General features: G+C 32.3%; 2 protein-coding genes and 2 long non-coding RNA genes across 4 annotated transcripts; 1 reads left to right on the top strand and 3 right to left on the bottom strand.

The window, feature by feature from the left end:
• Window positions 1-331: 331 nt before the first annotated feature.
• Window positions 332-1,075, bottom strand: LOC148207962 (uncharacterized). Its single transcript, XR_015787552.1, has 2 exons — window positions 657-1,075; window positions 332-502 (listed from the first exon to the last, which is right to left on the bottom strand). It is a non-coding gene; the product is annotated as an uncharacterized LOC148207962 (long non-coding RNA).
• A 1,098-nt stretch (window positions 1,076-2,173) lies between these two features.
• Window positions 2,174-5,312, bottom strand: LOC148207961 (uncharacterized). Its single transcript, XR_015787551.1, has 3 exons — window positions 5,045-5,312; window positions 2,922-3,320; window positions 2,174-2,657 (listed from the first exon to the last, which is right to left on the bottom strand). It is a non-coding gene; the product is annotated as an uncharacterized LOC148207961 (long non-coding RNA).
• A 2,771-nt stretch (window positions 5,313-8,083) lies between these two features.
• On the top strand, window positions 8,084-9,355 carry LOC111024233 (heat stress transcription factor C-1). The gene is made up of 2 exons (XM_022301880.2): window positions 8,084-8,389; window positions 8,489-9,355. The coding sequence occupies exons 1-2, from the start codon at window positions 8,177-8,179 to the stop codon at window positions 9,203-9,205; spliced, it is 930 nt and encodes a 309-aa protein (XP_022157572.2). The 5' UTR covers window positions 8,084-8,176; the 3' UTR covers window positions 9,206-9,355.
• Window positions 9,356-20,485: 11,130 nt separating this feature from the next.
• On the bottom strand, window positions 20,486-21,478 carry LOC148207960 (uncharacterized). Its single transcript, XM_088118170.1, has one exon. It carries the CDS (start codon window positions 21,300-21,302, stop codon window positions 20,547-20,549), a length of 756 nt encoding a protein of 251 aa, XP_087974296.1. The 5' UTR covers window positions 21,303-21,478; the 3' UTR covers window positions 20,486-20,546.
• Window positions 21,479-21,522: the final 44 nt, after the last annotated feature.

The following is a 21,522-nucleotide window of genomic DNA, read 5'->3' as shown; positions in this document are numbered from 1 at the left end:
TCTATACAAAACATGATAATATCAAGTAAACTAACATATCTTTAGGATAAACGTGATGAGAAAATAACATAACAAAAAACAACTTTCATAAAATGAATTCCAAACCAACAGAAAATGACATGTTAATAGGAATCACTCATCAATTTTCCAAACATATGTATTTATTTATATTGAAAGGGGGAGAGAGACCTATTTGTTTCAATGACTTGGAGTCTCTTCAACACAAACATCATGTTGTTCGTGTTTTTCTTTTTTGTTATGGTTCGTTAGAGAGATAAGTTTGAGGTCTAAATTCAAATAAAATAAAATAAAATTGAGATCGAAGATATAATTACAGACAAGATAAAATTGTCAACTGAACATAACAATCGATTAAAACATATCGGTCAACTTACATGTACCTCAACCAATCTCACGAGACAACCGACAGACCTTACAACATTTGGTGCTGATAAAACACATAGGAATTACTAGGTGGCCATCATGGCGATCAAAATATATTCTGAAATAAAAATAAAAATAAATAAATAAAAATAAAAACACAGGACAAAATGATAGACACGAATATTGGGTTTGAACAAAAGTGTGTAAAGAAAGAGCTGCAATAATTGAAGATAATGAGGTTGACAAGTAACAGAGACACACAAATAATATACCACCAAATACCATTCCCACTCTTATTCTTCTAAGGGTAGGCCATGGAATTTTGCCATTCTTTTCTTCTCAATCCATAGCTAATCTCAACCACTTCGATATGTCCAGAAAAAGACCCCTCCCTCCCTCTCTCTCTCATATGGAAGCTGAAATTGTGAAAGATTACAAGGTCAAGGTTGGTAGAGAGAGACAAGAAAAATTGAACTGTTTATGCAACCAATGCTTGGCTGGAAATCCATGCCTTCCTAAAACAAGAAGTCTGCAAAAACGAGCTCTTTTTTCGGATTTACAAACACAATAAAAGAGTTCCTTCCAATCGTCGATCAAGTTCGTGATCGTGTTGACGAACTAGATCAAATAAACAAACACAATAAAAGAGGGTTCTTCTAATCGTCGATCAAGTTCATGTTGACTAGATCAAATAAATAGATAAATATGAGAAAGAAGAAGATTAACCTAGTATTCAAGAAGATCATAGGAAAAATCTATGCCAAATCCGCAGCAAGAATGAATAATTATCAAGTGAATTTACTTTCAACAAACAATAACATACGCACATATTATATATATACCGTTGCATTCAATGTTGAGATATATATATATATATATATATATATAATCAAAGCTTTCTTTTCTTCACAAAGTTTAGGGAATTAGAAGGATATAAGTTTAAGGATTGTTACATGTATTGCTTCTTGCATATGCCTTAGGAAGATTCAAGAGATTTTTTGGGAGAGAGGAGAAAGAGCAGCCACAGGGTTGTTGGCAGGCATTGATTTTGATCGTTTCATCCACGCTGAAGACGTTGAACGATGAAGCCGACACCTAAACGAGCCTTGATGCATCGTGGGTGAGCACAAGCACGCCCTTTCGGTGAACTGGACCTCAAGTCTCAGCATCTCTATTGCCATGTTTCGGAGACGTGGAAACTGCAACGCTAAGGCAGCCCTCAGAGGCCATATCTGCAAGTGCAAGAAATATGGAAGCTCAAAAGTATTTAAAAGAGCAAAAGATTTTCTAATCGCAATATAAATATGATCAGTATTAAGAGATTTATCCTCAAGTAGTGTGTGAGGCCAGAAGTAGTTATAATGCAATTCAAGTGGCGATATTTGATTCTTCTTTGCTTGTCCTTTTGTGAAAGCAACCATACAAAAAGGCCAACTCTATCTGTTATGCCAAAAAGTGGAATCTGGCTAAGTTCATATTTGTTTAGTATCAATAATTAGAATCATGTTGTCATTCTAGGATATAATATCAATATCTTCATTCTTCCACAATTTGCATACAAATCAAAAGAGGGAAAATAAAGATATAATTTCGAAAGTTGAAGAATAAAGACCAAAACTATGGTTATTTGCTGCTTTTGGGATTGTGGACCGTGACAAAACTTTTCCACATAAAGGTTCTGATCTTCCTATCTACTCATTATGGAGGATCAGATACTCCCACTCAATAATTGAAGTGGGTCATTCTCAAGAGAATTTGCCACGATAGTATTTTTCCCCTATATATCCGTGAGTGTAGACAAGATTCCGTGCACCTAGACTAATTTGACGAGACAACTGCTTGACCCTGCTATATGTGGTTGTCAAAATAACTCATAAAATATTAAATCTCAGGTAGATGGTCACCATGGTTTGAACCTATTCCTTCTAACCTCTTGACTATTTCTATTGGCCCTTATTGACCACTAGGCCAACACATGATGATCGAATTTGCCACCATAGTCCGAGAGAGAGAGAGAAAAAAAAAATTTCTGATTCAACAGTTAAAAAAACTCATCCTTATTTACCTTATAAAGGGAGGGAGGAGGAGAGAGAGAGAGATATTAGAATCTGAAAGGTTATCCATTGGCATAGGATCGCACAAACTCAATTTTGGATCTTATTTGATGCTTCAGTATCAGAATACTCTTGCTTTATTTTATAGCTTACCATACATGACAACAGGGATGGGCCTTCGTACATAGTCCATTTTTCAGTTCTTTGGATCTGGATAATCTGATGAAATCATTTAAATTCCAAATTGTTGAAATGATTTAAACCGTTCTATTAGATTATATCCATATCTCGATTCTTTCATGCTTCAAAAGTAGGGTTAGACTTGACTCTACACCACTTGATAATCTAAAAACTCGTAAAATACTTGCAACTACGTACTTGCTTCTCTGTTCTCAATTCTTTTGGATTTTCAAATATCGATAAGGCACAATAACGAAGCGAACTAATGCTCATAGGTCTAAATCAAAGTTAACAGAAGCTTACCAATTTGCAGCAAATTGATTTGAGAAAACTTATACTCCTGCTCTGCATATTGCCATTCCGTACTTCATAATTGAACAAGTTCTTCGGTATACAGAACACGTATGATAATGGCCTGCAATCGAATTACGTAGAAAGAATTTCAAATTTCAAGTGAAACTTAGATATGACAACCAAGATATTCTCATTCTCAATCACCACATAAAAAGAGGATACTTAGCTCGGCATTCGACAATTGTACTTGTCGGGCTTGCGGGCCTCGTCCTCTTCAGTATTGATATTCATCTTCCTCTTTCCTCTTTTCTTCATCTTTTTCAAAAGGATCACATGGCAAATGTTGATGGTGGTAATGGCACTTGCAGGCTGCAGCTCTAAACTAGGGAAATACAACGGCTCTACACCCTGTTTACAAGAAATAATTCAATGTGCTAATGAATTAATTATATTTATCAATTTTTAGAAATAGGCTACAGTAGAAAGTAAGAGAGACTTTTTGGGATCCTACATCTAACTGTTATGGGGAGCCACAATGAGATGGCTATCCCAATAATTCCTCTCATTGTGGCCTATCCCACTACTAAACGCATTTTAACACAAATCTTCTTTTGAGGAATTTTGGTTCTTTTCTTACTATTAAACAACGTATTAGAAACACAAGACAACCAATCAGAAATATCAACAAATTGTCCGCTCTTTGGGACCCAAGCATGTGCTAAAAACTTAAAACGTCTAAGATGAAGAGACTTTTCTAGGAATATATAAAATACACTATTTAGAGAAATGAGCTTCCATCACTATTTAGAGAAATTAGCTTCCACCATTCTTTTCCTAGCACAAAGTACATGACTCAAATACCAATAATTTGTCAGAGATCTTCAAAATCTGCCTAAATATGTAAGCATCCACATCACCAACTTCATTTTTTTTCCCTAGAGACTCCTAAGAACTGGAACTAATTTGCTTGCCAACATAACTATAAACCACCAAAGAACCGAAATATATCAACTCAGTTTCTGTTGTGTGTGAAAATGATTATTGTCAACTATAATACAAGTTAGACTAGCATTTTTTAGAAGAGCTTCCACGGTATGCGAAACTACCATTATACCAAAAATTGAATAGTATAGGATAAATTTAATCTTGTATATATATTCTCAGTACTCCCCTCCCGTGTGTGAGCTCGAATATTAATTTGATATTAAAAACCAAATATATGAACATTTAATACTAATTAGAGAGAAGATGATATCATAATAGTTCTAGCACGACCCTCTATGACCATATAAAACTACCACTATATCAAAAACTGAAGTTAATAGAATAAGGTACCTTCAATCTTTTATATATATTCTCGCCACTGAATATAAAAAATGGAAACAAATAAGTACGAAAGAGTAACTGGTAAGAGAAATGCTACTATCGACGGACCAGGCAAAGGTAACTTCTCTGTATAACAATGTCAAATTTCATTTTCCCGAGAAGATTTTCATTTTCATCAATCCTAGTTTCAAAGTATAGTTATCAAAAGTTTAAAACTATCCAAAAGTCTGATAATGGCAGAAGCGGATAGATAAAAATCTGGCAGGATAACAAATTGGCAGAACTTCATTCTTTTTTCACAAAGTTTCCACCTGCCCCAAACTCCAAGAGTCATACAGGATTTTCTTTATTAAACTCACCCAAACATTTTAACAAGCGACCTCGGGGTAGGTGTTACTCGATTGACAGTAATTCATTCAAATTAACTCCACGATGCACCATAAGCTAGGGGTGTTTAAAGAACCCAAATTATGGACTTGCTTGAGTTTATTAGGATTCAAATTTACGGGTTGGGTTGGTTTATACATATAACCATTTTCCTAAGGAGAATATGCTATCCAGTAGAGGGCGGCCTTCTCTATGAAACAGTGTCAAACTTGGTTTTCCCAATAAAATTTCTATTGATCCTAGTTTACAAGTAGAATTATCAAAAACCTAGAACTATCCAGGAGTCTAGCGATGACAGAGGAAAATAGATAAAAAGTATCTTGCAGAATAACAAATTTGCGATACTTCATCCAAATTTTACTCCAAAATTCACGGTAAACGAGAGAAAATTGGATACCCGAGGAAGAGAAGAAACATACAGTTGGAAAATGGGAAGTCGAGAAGGTTTTCCTGGGCTGCCATGGAATGGAGATCATCTGGCTCTTTAAGCCTGACTTTTACCCTAAAAGTGAGAATCGCAGTCCAGAAATGAGCGTCGTCTCGTTGAGGAATGGCGATTCCATAGCCATTATCAAATTCCCTCCCGCCGTAAGTCATCGAAAACTAAGCTCGCTGCGCGCCTTCTCAGAAATCGGGCGAAACCCAATTGGAAAATAATAAAATAAATATTGTTTACCAATAATATGGCAACATTTGGCACTAAAAAATATGATGGTTGCATTATGGATAGGACGGAATATGTTTTAAGTGCGGTTTCGTTACCCGTAATAAAAATCAATCGGAATGAGTTGCTTACTAAAAATTTTTAAATCCAAATTAGATATTTTGATGTTATCTGTTAAAATTGTTTAAATAATAAATATCATAATTACTAATGTACACTTTCTTATTTTTAAGTAGTTATAAATATATTATATTAATATTTTTAATTAAACTAATAATCATTTTTAATCTTTATTAAAAGGAACAATACATTTTAATTTATTTTATTATATTTTATTGATAATAAATAATTTTTATTATAACAATTTTTTGATATTAGTAAATAATAAATAGTTAGAATAAAATTACATCAATTATATTAAAATAATTTTTGATTGAAACAAATTAATATGAAAAAGTATTAAATTCTATTGGATTTTATTTTTAAAAAATTTATTGATATTAACTCATAATAACAAAGTAAAATTAAATAAATGAAAATTTTAATATAAAATTGTAATGTTTTACAATAAAATCACATCAACTAATAAAAGTTTTCTAAATTCTTATTAGAATACGAATTAATAGTATAAACAAAAACTAAAATCGTAAACAATTAATTATAAAAGTGTAAGATTCGCTCCATGGGAAATTTGAAGAGATCAACGAGGTTATTTGACATGAATAAGATTACACTCATGAGTGGTGATTTGAAGTTTGAGGTAGGATCCACCAATTGATTCAATTCTTACAATTTAATAAACACCCTCGAATGGATTAAACTCTAACGTAACAAAGTTTAGAGACTAAATTTATACCAATTTGAAAGTATATGAAGTAAATATAAGTTTTAATAAAAATACAAGAACCAAAAAGAACATTAAAAAATTATAGGTTCTAAAATTAACCAAAATTTAAAATAGATGCAATAAAATAATATTTTGAAACTAGCATTTTAATGGGATATTAAAAATATTTTAGATTCAAAGTATAAAACCACATAGTGTAGATTGGTAATTTAACTTGGAGAAAAAAAGGGAGGTTTAAAAACTTTATGTTAAATGGAAGGAAGGATAGAATAAGAGATCAGGAGCACACAAATTTGTTCCCTTATCCCAAACACTACCCGCCAATATAAATATATATATATAATAAATTAAATTCCCAAAAAGGGAAGGCTCCAAACGTGGCGTTATTTCGTAAGAACCACGTGGACATCTTTTTCGGGCAGCACAGCGGCGTATCCTAAAGTAAAGGTAGGGAGCAAAATCAGCTAATGAGCGACCGAATCTAAGACACTGTTTGCCTTTGGCCCCTCTTTCTCTTGTCTCTTTATTTATTTTAATGGCGTCACGTTCCCCACGCGACTTATGGAGCGTGGTTTCCATACCCTTAACTTAAAACTTATATTTTCAATTTTTGTTCTTTTAACCCTCAAATCATCTGTTACGACACTTTAATCTTAAAATTTATTAAAAAGTAGTAATAAAATTATGTCAAAGTATTTCAAACATGTATGAAATTTTGTTAATAATTTGTAAATATAAATCAAAATAGGCATTTTTTAAAGTACAGAACACCATTTAATAATTATTACAGTTAGTTAACTTTAATTTGCTATCAACTAAAGTCACTTTTTCATGTTAGTTAGTTGATTAGACAAACTAATATTTAATTTGTTATTAACTAAAGTCACTTTTTCATGTTAGTTAGTTGATTAGACAAACTAATGTATTTATATGTGATAACTCTATATCACATTCGTTACGAGAGATTATTCTGTAGGAGAGATTTATCCATTAGTAAAATTTTCTCTCTCATTTACGTGTAATATGGTATCAGAGCAAATATAGCTCCCATGTAAAACCCTTTTTTTTTCTTTACTAATTATGCGATTTCTCGCCATTGTAGACGTATGAGGAGAAGATTGATAGCTTTCCTTTTCAATTCTCATGGCAGATAATATCTCTTTCATTTACGTGTAATAATAATATATTTATCACAATATACAGTTTAAAAGTACGGGTCCAAAAATAAAACAAAGTCAAAATATATCATAAGTTGTTATTTGCCTAACTTTTTTAGCTATGCACTTATTTGACATTGAAAGATTTTTCAGTGGTTTATTACATTAATAGATTCTCCAAGAACCATAATTGAGTGAATGGTAAAACTTCACATAACGAAAATTATATTTTTGAATATTTTGCAATAGAAACATATAAAATAAAACAAAATGTATTTCGGTTTTTATACATTATTTTATAAATATATTGTTTGAATAAAATAATTATAGATGTGGATGTGTAAGACATTATTTTGATACAAATATTAAAATGGACAACAACCTATAAATTATAAAATACAAAAAATTATTTTAGCTTGTATAAGAACCACAATTTTCCTTTACGAAAAAAAGAATCACAATTTTCTAGTTGAACATTTTAAAAGTCTACCTAACCAATAATAGAATTATGTAACTTGACTCATATTAATTTCAGCCTTAGCCGAAAGTAATCTGTGAATTTTTTTAAAAGCTCGTAAGATGTACGCTCCATTTGGCGCGTGGGAGTGTTAGGCACTGAAATATCTTATCCAGTCTTTTGAAATCACGACGTGTACAAAACGACAATCAAGATGAAGTCCGGGAGGTGAAAATCTCCAAACCAATCAAGAAAACGAACGGCTGGATATTCGCCACGTAAATCAATGTTATTGTACGCGCCTCCCCACTATATATAACGGTGCTGCCTCACCTCTTTCAGCACTAGACGCCTTTTCCCACACCACAAGCCTCAATTTAAGAGAGGGAGAGAGAGATAAGCTTCTTTTTTTTTTCTCTGTATGGGATGGAGGCGAACAACCAAAACGACACCGTTGCGCCGTTCGTGATGAAGACTTTTCAGATGGTCAACGATCCGACGACAGACGATTTAATCGCCTGGGGAAACGCCAACAACAGTTTCATCGTCGCCGATCCTCTGGAACTCTCACGCCGAATTCTTCCCTCTTACTTCAAACACAACAACTTCTCCAGTTTCGTTCGTCAACTCAACACTTATGTAAGTCCAATTTCAATCGATTCTTGTAATTTGTGAATAATTCGTATTTGAATAGCTCAAATTTGATTTCGATTTTGCAATTTGAATTTTTTTCGGCAGGGATTCAAGAAGGTGGACCCAGATAAATGGGAATTTGCGAGCCACTGGTTTCTCCGAGGTCAGAAGCATTTACTGAAGAACATTTCGAGGAGAAGACACAATCGGAATTCGTATTTTCAAGTGAAATGTGAAGACGACGAGGAATTGGCGATGGAGATTGCGAAGCTGAAGGAGGAACAGAGGGCTTTGGAAATTGAAGTTGAATCGATGAACAAGCGAATCGAGGCCACGGAGAAACGGCCGCAGCAGATGATGGCGTTTCTCTACAAGATTATTGAGAATCCTGAGATTCTTCCGAGGATGATCCTGCAGAACCGCCGTATTCGGCAGCAGTTGGCGCCGAAGCGGCGGCGCCTTGGGATCCCGCCGGCGAGTCCGGTCAAAATCGAGAAGGCCGATGACGCCGCCGTAAGGGATAATTCATCGCTGGAGACCGGTGTTTTCGCCGATTCGCCGGAGACGACCTTGTGGTGGAGCACGGGGAGTCAGGCGCGGATTACGCAAGAGCCGCACGGCGGCGCCGCCGTTTCCAGTCCGCTGACATCGGACTCCGGCGGCTGTTTGAGCGATTACGTGGCGCTATCGCCGCCGGAGAGTATCATATCGGTGCAAGGGCTTGGCGGCGGGCACGATAGTTGCTTGGCGGAACTGGTGGCCGGAGAGGAGCTGAGTCCGCCTCCGCCTTATCCGTTTTCGCTGTTCAGTGGTGGCTTTTAGAAAAAGAACAAAAGTTTTATCTTTAAAATTATTTTTTATTTCTGATCCCCCTTTGAATATATTTTTATTTTTTTAATGCAATTAGATAGGGGAAATTATGTTAGTTTATCAATGTTATAATGAGCAAATAAACAGGAACAACTTACTTCACTATTTTACTAAAAAAAACTTGCTTGACTATAATAATCAATAAAATATTATTAAGAAATACTAAAATAATATATATATATATATATATATATATATATATATATATTATTAAGAAAATATATAATACACATTGTGTGCAATTTGTTAGAACCATAGTTTATAATTCACGATATAAAATAAACAGCATAAAATAAGAAATAATACACTATTTTACCTATATAAAGACTTGCACCCAATGATATTTATGTGGAAATTAAAATGCCAACACATTATATAAAAAAAAACGATATTTATATTACATGTAAAAATAAATGAAACAAAAGTGATTACGACTCTTGTATTAAAAAAAAGTGATTACGACTACATTAAAACGACATCGCAACATAAACTTAATGACGAGTAATTGGTATTTTTGAATCCTACAAATTTTTGTGATTGGATTTTTTATCCTTTTTTTAATTTTTTTTCTGACCCTTGGACGTGTTACCTTTTTTTTTTTTTTTTACTTTTGTCCCTTGTAAAAAGACTTGAACACCATCATGCTAAAAAATAATCTCTACATCTCCTCAACTCTTTCAATCTCGATCTTCTTTCTCCCTTCAATTTTCATATTGAAAAAATCTCGCTACAAATTTTGATATCTATGCGTCGTTCCACATGGGATTTAACTGAAAATAAAACTTGGGAGCTAAAATTCCGACAGGATTATGATTGAATTCAACCGAACATAAAAGAATTGTGTTTAGGATCTTAGGTATTCACAAATCGGTATTTCTTGCATCGTTGTCATATTCCATCGTCAACACTTGGGAGCTAATGGATGACCTCAATGACTTCAATTTCAATTTTGACGCCATTGCAAACCCTCAGATTGCGAAACTCCCTTCAAGACAGTTGAATTTTTTAAATGTTTGAGGATGCGCTTTCATCAGAAGCTCTATTGTCATGTCAATTAGGTTCCAATGACCATTAGAATAATGCGAAATCAGTGCTTAAAAAAATTAGATTTGAGATTCCTATATGGATTTCAATCAAAATTGGCACACCATTCATACAATCTCGATTGAATACATAGATTTTTTGTTATTGCAGCGGGATTGAATACAAATGACATTTATAATCCATATATATAATAAATCAAGTTAAGATCAACCACTCATTTATTTTTTATTTCCATATATAATAAATCAAGAAGATTAACCATTAATTTCTTAATAATTTGTCTCTTATGAATTTCTAAACTTTGACGAATTTTATTTGAAGGAGAAGATAATTGGAAAAAGAGAGAGTTTGTCTAAGAAGATTGATGAAAGAGAGATGTGAGGGTATTTTTGTAATGAAAGTAAAAAAAAAAGAGTCAGAAAAACTATAAATTTAAAAATGGGTAAAAAATTCAATCTAACAATTTTTAGGGTAAAAAAATACTAATTACCACTAATAACCAACCAGGATTTCTTAAAGACGACGGTATAGATGACGTGGTGCCCAACCCAGACCCACTAAATAATGCGCATCCAAATTTTCATTGTGCCACATGTCAAGATCAGTGGGTCCCACAAAAACCATTTCCAAAGACATGGAAAAGGGCAATAGCTAAAACAAGGGTCCCAGGTCCCCTCCTCTCCGTGTCGCAAAAAGCAGAGCCTCTCTCTCTCTCGCTTTCTTGTTATTTTAAAATTATAAAATTTGTTTTTTTCTTCCTCTAAAGTGGGGCCCAACGGCATAATCCGTGTACGCGTGTTCCGTCTCCCGACGGCGTCTTGTTTTGTCGTTTTGGGCAGCGGTTTTCACACAGGAGACCCGTGTGCTGACACCTGTATGATATTGCCAACGTCACGCATGATCTTGCATCCTGCCGACTGGGCCCACTATGATTTTTGGTGGGCCCCGCCTGTATCTACCTTTACAGCCCAACAAAAACAATGTGATCGTTTTTAAAGATTTAATAATAATTTTAGTTCCGATTTAATTTAGTTGTATTTCGTTCCTATTTTATATTATATTTGTACATTTATTTTAGCGCGGTTCTTTTAAAAAGGCTGATTTTAGTCGGCATGCTTTCTATTTTGATTTATTTTAATTTATATACTCTAAAAATTATTGTCAATATAAATTTAATTAGGAAAGATTATGAATTCAAATATCCCACCTCTATTTATTGTATTAAAAAACTGAACATTTTAAAATTACAAAGACTAAAATAACTAAAATTCAAAGCATAGAAATTAAAATAGTATTCATCTAGTTAATATCTCAATTTGCATCATATATTATGATAGTGATTAATTGAACATATAGCTCCTTAGAAAATGTGGATAATTTAATCCTTAAGTAAAACATCTATTAAACTATTACTACTTTAGAAGCCGTCGATCTGATCTTCTGCTCGTAATTGTTAAACTAAAAACAATGGATACTAAGGATATATCAGTGAAGTTTCTTAAGGTTAGGAAAATTTTTATTCAAATAAAAATTCAGTTCTAACAATTTAGAGGGACCAAATTAAGAAACACGAATTTTATTTACATTGAGTTGTGACAACGATTATCTTTCCTCTTTTATTATTTGCTTCGCTTTTGCTTAAATGACATAATAGATTTGATTGAATCTTTATCGTTGATATCACATGAATGGAATATGGTCATTAAATAAATTATGATCACGTTGGTACAGCATAAAATAATATTATGGTTGTTTTACATTTGACTCAAGAATTAGGCATAATTTATACCACGTGAAGTAACGTCTTGAATTATAAAATTCTTAAAATTTAGACTCAGTGCAATACACCTATTGTGAGTTTGAATCCCCACACTACATGTTATATATAAAAAAAAAAAAAGACTGAAATGTTCATATTTTTAAATAATATTAAAATATTCGTCAAAATAATAATAATTATTATAAATATTGAAATAATGGGTTGAAAAAAAAATTCAGTATTTCACTTTTTTTAAAGGCCATAAATGAGGTAGAGCATAGAACAATTGGAAGAAATTGTGTGACACTTGTCCTTGTTGTAACATCCCATCAGCTATCTCTTGAGGGCGGGCGAAACCTAGACCACCACTTTATTTGTTTACTTTATTCGAAACTTAAAAATTAAAAATAAAATAAAATAAACACTTATGGTCAAAAATCACACACCTCCGATTGCCATTTATTTGGGTGGCACGTCATTGTGACCTTTTTAGATTACAATATAATCTTGGTGTAAATTTGTTAGGACTTAAATATTAGCTTGGTCTATCAACTTAATGCCACGCAGCCTTTCACGTTTAGGTGTTTAATGGTGTTTATGCGGTCGAGTTGAGTTGGCGAGATATTGTGTGACTCAAATACTGTTGTTATGGGAGTTACCTGCTATCAATCAGATTCAACGTTAGCGTGGCGCTCGTCTTAATACCATCTTTTAATGTCTAAATCAGTACTTTGATCATAGTAAAATGAATAGGAGAGCATGAGAATTGTGCTAAAGGTTAGCGTATACAATAAAAGGTGTTTGGAGATGAAAGATCCTATCCCCACGTGGAGGGTGAAGATTCGCCTCCGACGGAGGATTCGAGGAACAAACTTATGGAGCTCCATCTTGGAACCTTCCGAGATGAGAATATTGTCATTTCCTGTTAATGAACCAACATGTTATTTCCAGGAGTGTGTCCGAGTCCGATCTACTCGAACCCGACACATCCGACTTCAAATCCGACCAAGGTAACCGCCCGTCGGAATCTAAACCTATAAATAGAGGGCTTCGTTTCACCAATTTCTCCTCGAACCTAATATTGAGTCCAAGCTGCTTACTGACTTCAGCGTCGGAGATTTTGCCATCTTGTGCAGGTCTTCCATTAACATTTCGGGTCAGAACAAGGATCGAGTTCGAGATAGATTGACGTTGTGCAATTCTTGCATAAACAAAAGGGCTTTCGTCTTCTTTCAATTGGTTGAAGATATTCGATGACGTATATTTTTGCCTCTAGGTCGTACCATCAGTTAAAGTGTTATCAAATAGTCGCGACGTAGTCAGTTTTCCGCTACCAATTGGCATTCAATACATTTTCTCGTTCAAAGATTTTAACATGAGCTATTATACACATGGGTCGACTACGCAAGCCCTTATACCTCGTACTTATTTGTGATTAGGCGGAGCCCATGACATATGTGGCCTTCGAGGGTGACCATATGACGGGTAAGGTTTTACCTATAACAAATAGCATAAGGGACCGTTTGGTTGGAGGGTTTAAGACGGGGAATGGACTTTGACATATAAAGCTCATGTTTTGTTGGAGATTTGAAATGATATGCCGAAAACTCTTTTTTTGGTATCATTAAGGGAGGCATCGTTATTGTTTTCTCTTTAACCATTCTCTCTCCAAAAAAATCCTCCATCCCTCCCCTAAAATTACCTCTCTCTTTATTTGCCTTCTCTTTTCCTTTTTTCGCTCTTTGATATTTTGGTTTGTGCGTTCTTTTTTTTTCTCGTTTTTTTCTACAATTTATTTTTTCCTTGGGCTGTGTTACCATAGTTTTTTCGTTTATCTTTTTTTTTCTTTTAATTTCGACAAAAACTTAAATTTATTTTCTACCCTTAAAAAGGTCGAGTAACAAATTTACTCTGTCCCTTAAAGATATTAAAATAAAATTTTAGAACTATAAAGTTGAAGAGATGAAGCCTCTTTTCTTTGAAAGAAGGAAGAGAATGTTTAGAATTATTTTTTAAATAATTTAACTTAATAAAAACAAATTAACTACCGATTATTTATTTAAAGTTATGTAAGGTAAATTAATGGATGAAAGTTGATTTTGGTTAATTTTAAAACAAATCTAACACCCTTCCCTTCAACAATAAGAATATTAATCATTTATTCCTATAAAATTCTTAATTAATATTTCCCTACGCGACCAAACACAGTTATCTTTGATTTCCCAATATCTTATTCCCAGACAACTTAATCTCATACATCTTAATCATAGACTACATATTTTAAACCTCCAACCAAACGGTCATAAACTTATTAAATATAATATTTAAAGTGAACGACTTTAAAAATGATTAAATATAAACGAATTCTAATGTTTGGGATATACTTAAAAGTTCAAGATCTTGACAAATTTAAAAGGCATATTTTTTCAGTAGAACACGTAGGGGTAGGGGATCGAACTCACAACCTCATGGTTGAAGATATATATAAATTACGCTATATTCACTTTGACTATTGAAATTATATTAATACACTAAATTTGATTAAATGTATATCTAACTTCTCATTTAACCAGCTATCAATATGACTGATTTGCATAAGGTAAAATTATGTTGGATAAGAAACAAGCATCTAAAAATATGTTTGAATTATTGGTTAATATATATATATATTTTGATTAAAATATCGTAAGTTCGAATTATTATAATTTTTCTAATATGTTAAGTTCGAATTCTTACCTCTCTCTCTATGTATATTATTATAATTTTTTCTAAATTTGAAAAGTCATACTAAATCTGATCCACGTTCAAAAACCCAACAATCTGAAAAAAATACGGTTTGAATTGGATTTGGTTCAAGTAAATGAAAATTATATAGGTTTGGTAGGTTCAAAGATTCTCTTAAAAAAAAGTTTGGAATGAATCGAACCAATCCAAATATATTACTAAATTTTAGTCAAAGAAATTATACCGAATCTATGGTCCAACCAATTGTTTATATTTGTCATCTTTTAAATTTATGCTCAGTTTTTTTTTTCTTTTATGACAAAGAAAAGAAATAAAATTAAAGAAGTGTAGTAGACATCGTATCAGCTCCACTTAAAAACAGCAGAACAACCCACAACCATATCATCTCCATCAACTTTCGAATCTCTCTCATCATCCAGCAGATATGAAACGAAAATAAAGCAAGAGAATTTGCAGAGACTGCATCTCTTCGCGTTTTAATAAATTTATGGCTAGGCCATAGTTGGGCTATCCACAAGGGGAGGCCCAGGTATGATCCCAAAATCTATAACATGCCAAATGTCTTAGATAAATTATTTTGAAAATTTATTTTCATAAATGTTCAATGTTTACCAATTTTACATTTTTGGATTCAAAATCTTTTTCAAATGTCAAATTTACCCTTATTTATGACATTTATATTTATTATAATTCGTCTTTTATTTAAACGTAAAATATTAATATTCCAAATTTGATTTTGAAAATATTAAATTATTGTGGGACTTAAATCAATCATTCTCGTAATCCCCTAACTTACTCCTTAATATATAAAGAATGAAATTTATTACAAAATATTCAATTATTATCATAATCCCCAAATTTACTCCTTAATATATTCTACTAAATAATGAAATTTATTACAATTATTTTTTCATTTTATTACAATTTCTTGACCAAATTCCAATAATATAGTCATTATAACATACACTTATATGGAAATATATATATAATATATATATATAAACTATATCCGGCTACCTTTTCAGTTATATAGAAATATAAACTATATCCGACTATAAAATTAAGCAACATACACTTAACAATAGTAATATAAACTATAACCATTATAACATACACTTATATGGAGATATAACCTATATCTGGCTATAAAATATATACGATTATATCCCTCTACAATTAACAAACAAAGCAAATAATCGACAAACCTTTTGATTGGCGACTAGACAATTGTCGGGATAAACGGAGGACTCGAATGGTCGACTGGCGGCAGGCGACAAAAAAGAAACCTCGGGATAAACGGACGAAAACAATGGACGAGCAGCCGGAGACGAAAGAGAAGCTAAACGAATTGTTCCGACGATGAAGAATAATGTAGACGACGACCAGAGACGAAGTAATGGATGGAAACAGAACAACAGAAAAAGAAGAAAACTCGGATAAATGAGATTTTCGAATTTTTTCAATAACAAATGATTTTTGAGATCTGGTATTTTGTACTTTTTAAGAGTCTAACTAGGTAAAATTTAAGGGATTTACTAATATTGTCCGTATTGTCCTTATCGACTATATTATCTTAGTGAAAATGTGATTTCATTTTTTTAAATTGGGAAAGAATAACGTTTCAAATTTCTAAATATAGCATTTATAGGAAAAAGAAAACACGAATTAGACCAAATTTCATTGAGAGAAAAATAAATTAAAAAAGATGAAGGGTCATAAAAATATTTTAAACTTATGGTTTACTAAAGATTTAAATCTCACTGTGATTTTGGTCCCCATCTTAGGTAAGTTTTCTGGCATGGGAAGTTTCAAAATATTTATTTTAGTCCTTCAACTTATTTTATTTTTGCTATTATTTTTGCTTTATTATTATTATTATTATTATTTTTAAATAGGTTGGTTATTATTAATGAGATATTACCATATATCCACGTAAAAGTTAATTTTTAGTACATTAAATATAAAGTTGAGGGATTGAACCTCCAAACTCTAAGTAATTATTAAAATATCTATACTGTTAAGCTATGCTCGGTCACGTTATAATCATCGTAACTAATTTTCGTAGCTTCAATACATGTTCATGTTAGCTTATTATTTTACATACTCGTAACCATGCATTTATTAGAGACGGAATACTAGTACAAGCAAAAATAATTTTTTTAAAAGCCCACGGATTAATATAAAAATTATAATAGTTTAGACATCAAATGAAACAATTTTCAATAAGATGGCAAGGTTAGATTGTAATAAGCAATCCATATATCGAATATATATTTTTTTTCTTATAATTCTCGAATTAATATTCTTCGAAGTCCAATTTACTTAAAAGAGAATGAGAATCATGGAGCAAGAATTTCATTTTATTTATCAAACCGACATGAATGATAGTGGGACCCACCTCAAATTTGTAATAACTACCCATCAAAAGGACGATATCATTTATATTTTAGGACCTAATCAATCTCTTACCATTTCTCTCTTGTCTACTAGCTAGACCCTTAACTTTTTTATTAGTTGTATTAAAATTTTACAACTATTTTTTAAAATTTATATTACTAATAATGTATCTCCTAATGAAAAATAATAATATTTTTTTCCTAGTTAATGTGATTTTATTATATAATATTACAAATTTTTATACAACAACTCATTGTAGTTTATCGGAGGAGCCAAATATTTTGCTAGTTAAAATTATTCATTATTATTAAATATTAAAACAATAAATTTAATAAAATTTTATATGATTATTCTAATAAATATAATTTTTAATGATGTATTTAAATTTAATTATTTATTAGTTGTTAATATTAAATAATGGTCATAATAAAAATATATACCATCAATAAAATAAATTAATATTTTAGTTAAAAACAATATTTTCACATTTTCTAATTAATATATTTATAATTAATTAGAAATAAGAAAACAGCATACTTGTAATTATCATTTACATGATTTGTACGGTATTCAAGACAATTTTAGTAAATAATATCAACCCAATGAAAAGATTTTTTATTCTAAAAAGTTTATAGCAAATAATATTTCCATACCAATTATTTGTGATGATTTAAAAAGTATTGAAAATGACATAAGACAGCTGATTCGGGAAGGAAGGCTTTATTTCCATCAGCCCCTATCTAAGGGACAGTGACAGTTCCACTGGATGTTTCCGAATCCAGCAAATTGAAATCCGCCACGTCAGACTGCGGGAGTACCTAAAATTTGTCACAGTCGAAGACGCTGAATATGGGCCGACCCAATTAAGTGAGAAAAGGCCAGGCCCACGTCCTCGTTTTTTTTTTTAAATGTTCTTCAGAATTAAAAGCCCAATAAAATCTGCCTTATCGAAAGAGACAAGAGCCGGAAAAAGTTGGGCTCGAAAATCCAAAAAATTCGAGTATTAAATAGAAGGTAGGCCCAATATAAAGACGGCAAGTGTTGGGAATAGATTGATTACCAAAAGAGACTGCCACAAAAGCCACACACATTCTTTTTTATTTTTCTCTCTCTCCACATGCTTCAACTTCTCCCTTAAAAAGTCAAGTTCAAATCCTATTCTACTTTTATATTTATTTTGACATTTGAACATTTAAAATATATATTTTAATTTTTTTTAACTTAAAATTTGTCATTTCTGACTTTTTTATTTTCTTTTAACAGATGGATGGTGTATTTTTAAATATGTATATTAACATCTTAATATAAATATGTATACAAACCATATTCATCGAAGGCAAATAATAGAAAAAAAATGTTGCAGCAAAATATTTTAGTAATGACTAAAATAATTATTTGTGTAAAGTTAAAAATATATGTTATGTTAGTTCAATGAACTCAGGTTAGCAGTAATGGACATCTGTCTATGATTGAGTGTTTGTGAGTTCAAATCCATCTATTCTATTTGTTGTACAAAATGAATCAAAATCAACCTAATCAATTCAATTAACTTTGTAACCTATTGAAATGTTTAAGCAATATTGCGAGTCACACACATTCATATTTATTTTATTTTTATTTTGTATTTAAAATGGTAATGTTTTGATTAATGAATTTTGACAAAAAATCTCATTTTTAGCGACCCAGTTAAAATTTCATATTTTATCAAATATAGTTGATAGGTTACTTATTCTCTTTTGAACTTGATCATACCAAGTATACAAAACATGTGATATATATAAATACAAATTCATGTTTAACTTATAAAGTAGGACATCTATCTAATTGAACAATAAAAAATTGATAGTTAAAATCAAAAGTATCTAAAAATATGAAGATCGAAACAAAATAAACATGTGAAAATTCAAATACCCGACTGCAGTTTAAACATTTTGAAATGCAATGAGTTATTTTTCTTTATCCTTAAGTCATTCAAAAGGATTATTATTATTGTTTTTGGTGTTTGTCCATGGGAACAAAGGAAAGAACTTTGGGTCTCACATTGTTTCATAGGTAGAGAGAGCAATAAGGCAACATTCCATTGTGCCATTTGAATTTCTCTTTCTCCATTGAGATTGACTTGTCAATTTCTTTTGTCAACCTCTTCTCCAACTACAAAACAAACGCACCTTTTTTTGGCCTATTTGCTCATATTCTATTGGATTCACATCCTATTCTTATCCTTATTTGACTCTCTCTTTAGTCTCAACTAGTAAAATTTGTATAAATATTACTTAATAAAAATAAACGGATTTATGTCAAGTTGAGCTAAGCTCAACTATTAAAATATTTACCTCCGATCAAAATGTCATGAATTCGAATTTCCACTCCTAATTTACAAGAGATAGCTTACATGGTTTGGGACAAATCACATAGAACACAGACAGTGCACATACCTCAGGATTCAGGATTAAGTTGATTCAGGTTGAAGATTTTTTGAACCCAAACAAATTATACGAATTATAAATTTATCTAACTTAATCAACTATAGTGGGTTGATGAACACAGACTTTAAAAAACTTTTGTTATTAAATAGTAAAAACATTGGACTGTTCAGCATTTATTTATTTATTTGCAAACATTTAGTTAAGATTATGAACCCAATGGCAATTGTTGTATTGCAAGAGTTATACCCAATGACTTAAAAAAAACTTTTGGAGATCCGGAATTATGAATTAACTTTAAACTCATTTTAGCGAAGAATACTAAGATGTTTATCGACTAATCACCGTTGAATGTTTGATAAATAAAAGAGAGAAGAACAAACAAAAGGTATATATTTAATGTTTTTTAAAAATATCCAATTTTTACCAGTAGGTCGAACATAACTTATGAGTTGTGAACCTAACCCTCACTCTATGTTTGAGTTGTCATCTAATTATTATTACTATTATTTTTAGTACATGACATTTAGGGTGGAGATTTAAACTATGATGTGGTTGATTATTTTTGTTTTTTTTTATAACGGAAAAAAAACCTAGTAGTCCTTAAGAGCAATATTTTCTTTTGGACAATATCGTGAATGTTTTTTAAAAGTTTCAGAGGAAGTGTTTAAATTACTGCGAAGTCAAAAAAGCTGTTGACAAACTGAAAAAAGAAAAGGTAAAAAAAAAAAAAAAAAAAAAAAAACAAAACAAAACAAAACCCAGTTTCCAAAAGATCCAACTTTTATCCGAAAATCCACCTAAAAAGAATGCGGTAAAGTGAATCTGTAAATGTAATGGACCAAAAAAGTAAAGGCAAAGGCAAAGGCAAAAGCAAAAGAGAGAGTGAAATTGTGAAGGTAAAGTAGGTATTTCAAGTTTAAAATCAGAAGAAAAACAGAGCTTCCTTAATCTCGGAATAAGCTTGAAAAATGAGTGTATGATAATGGCGAGAATTGAGAGAAATAAAGCACTGCAAAAGCTGCTCCAGTTCTTTCGCTTCAAATATCTCTTTTTCAACTATCATCTCCGCCATTGACGCCTTAAAATCCTTGTACGGATTCCTGGAATTCTTCACCACCGCGAAAAAGCTGTCCCTCGATTTCCCGTCCAATGAACCCGCGCCACGTCTCTCACTTCTCCGGCGATTGGTCCGCCGTTCCGCCCGGAGGCGACGCCGCGACGCGGAGGAGTCCGACGTCAGGCTCCGGGAAGAAAACAGAGTCTCTGTTTCGTCCTCTGTCTCGTCGTCGTCGCCGCCGTACCACCACGCGCCGCCGAAGTCCTCCGGGCGAGTCGTGTTGAATTTTCTCTTCGCGTCGCCGGAATTCGAGATTTTCTTTTTGGTTTTCTCGCGAGACAAACAGTCCCTGAGGTGGGAGAGGGGGGCGGGTTTGAGAGGGGAAATCGGGGAGGCGGGGGGCGCAAGAAATGGGGAGAATTTCTCGGAAATTTTGCGTCTCGGGAGATTTTGGACATCGGCTGTTGAGGAGATTATGGGGAAGTTTTTTCGGAGGTTCCGAGGGGGAGAGTGAGAGGAAATGGGATTGTCTATAATGATGTCGGAATTCCTTTTAGAACGGCAAGAAAAGAAAGAGGCTTGGAATATGCGATACAATCGGAGTTTCAATGTTTTCTCCATTGAAAAACTACAAAGCTTTTGGAACAGTCTTTAGCTTTTGGAAGAAGAAGTTTTGTTAAAGAACTTTTTGGCGTGGAAGAAGAAGAAAAGCGAGAGAGAGAGAGAGAGAGAGAGATTTTAGCTCGTGGAAGGAGTTTAGAGAGCTCTGCCTTTTGAAGAAGAAGATGGGAGAGATAAATAAATTAAAGATGAAAAATAATTTTCTTGACAATTTAGACAT

This window comes from Momordica charantia, unplaced genomic scaffold, assembly GCF_013281855.1.
Source record: "Momordica charantia cultivar OHB3-1 unplaced genomic scaffold, Mcharantia_2.0 BLBB01000013.1, whole genome shotgun sequence".
In the NCBI taxonomy this organism is placed as follows: Eukaryota; Viridiplantae; Streptophyta; class Magnoliopsida; order Cucurbitales; family Cucurbitaceae; genus Momordica; species Momordica charantia.
This window is presented reverse-complemented; position numbering and strand designations above follow the sequence as displayed.

Coding starts and splice junctions, on each gene's coding strand:
- LOC111024233 (XM_022301880.2), top strand. CDS start 8,177: ATGGAGGCGAACAACCAAAACGACACCGTTGCGCCGTTCGTGATGAAG. Junction 8,390..8,488: donor TTCGTCAACTCAACACTTAT/GTAAGTCCAATT, acceptor TTTTTTCGGCAG/GGATTCAAGAAGGTGGACCC.
- LOC148207960 (XM_088118170.1), bottom strand. CDS start 21,302: ATGGAGAAAACATTGAAACTCCGATTGTATCGCATATTCCAAGCCTCT.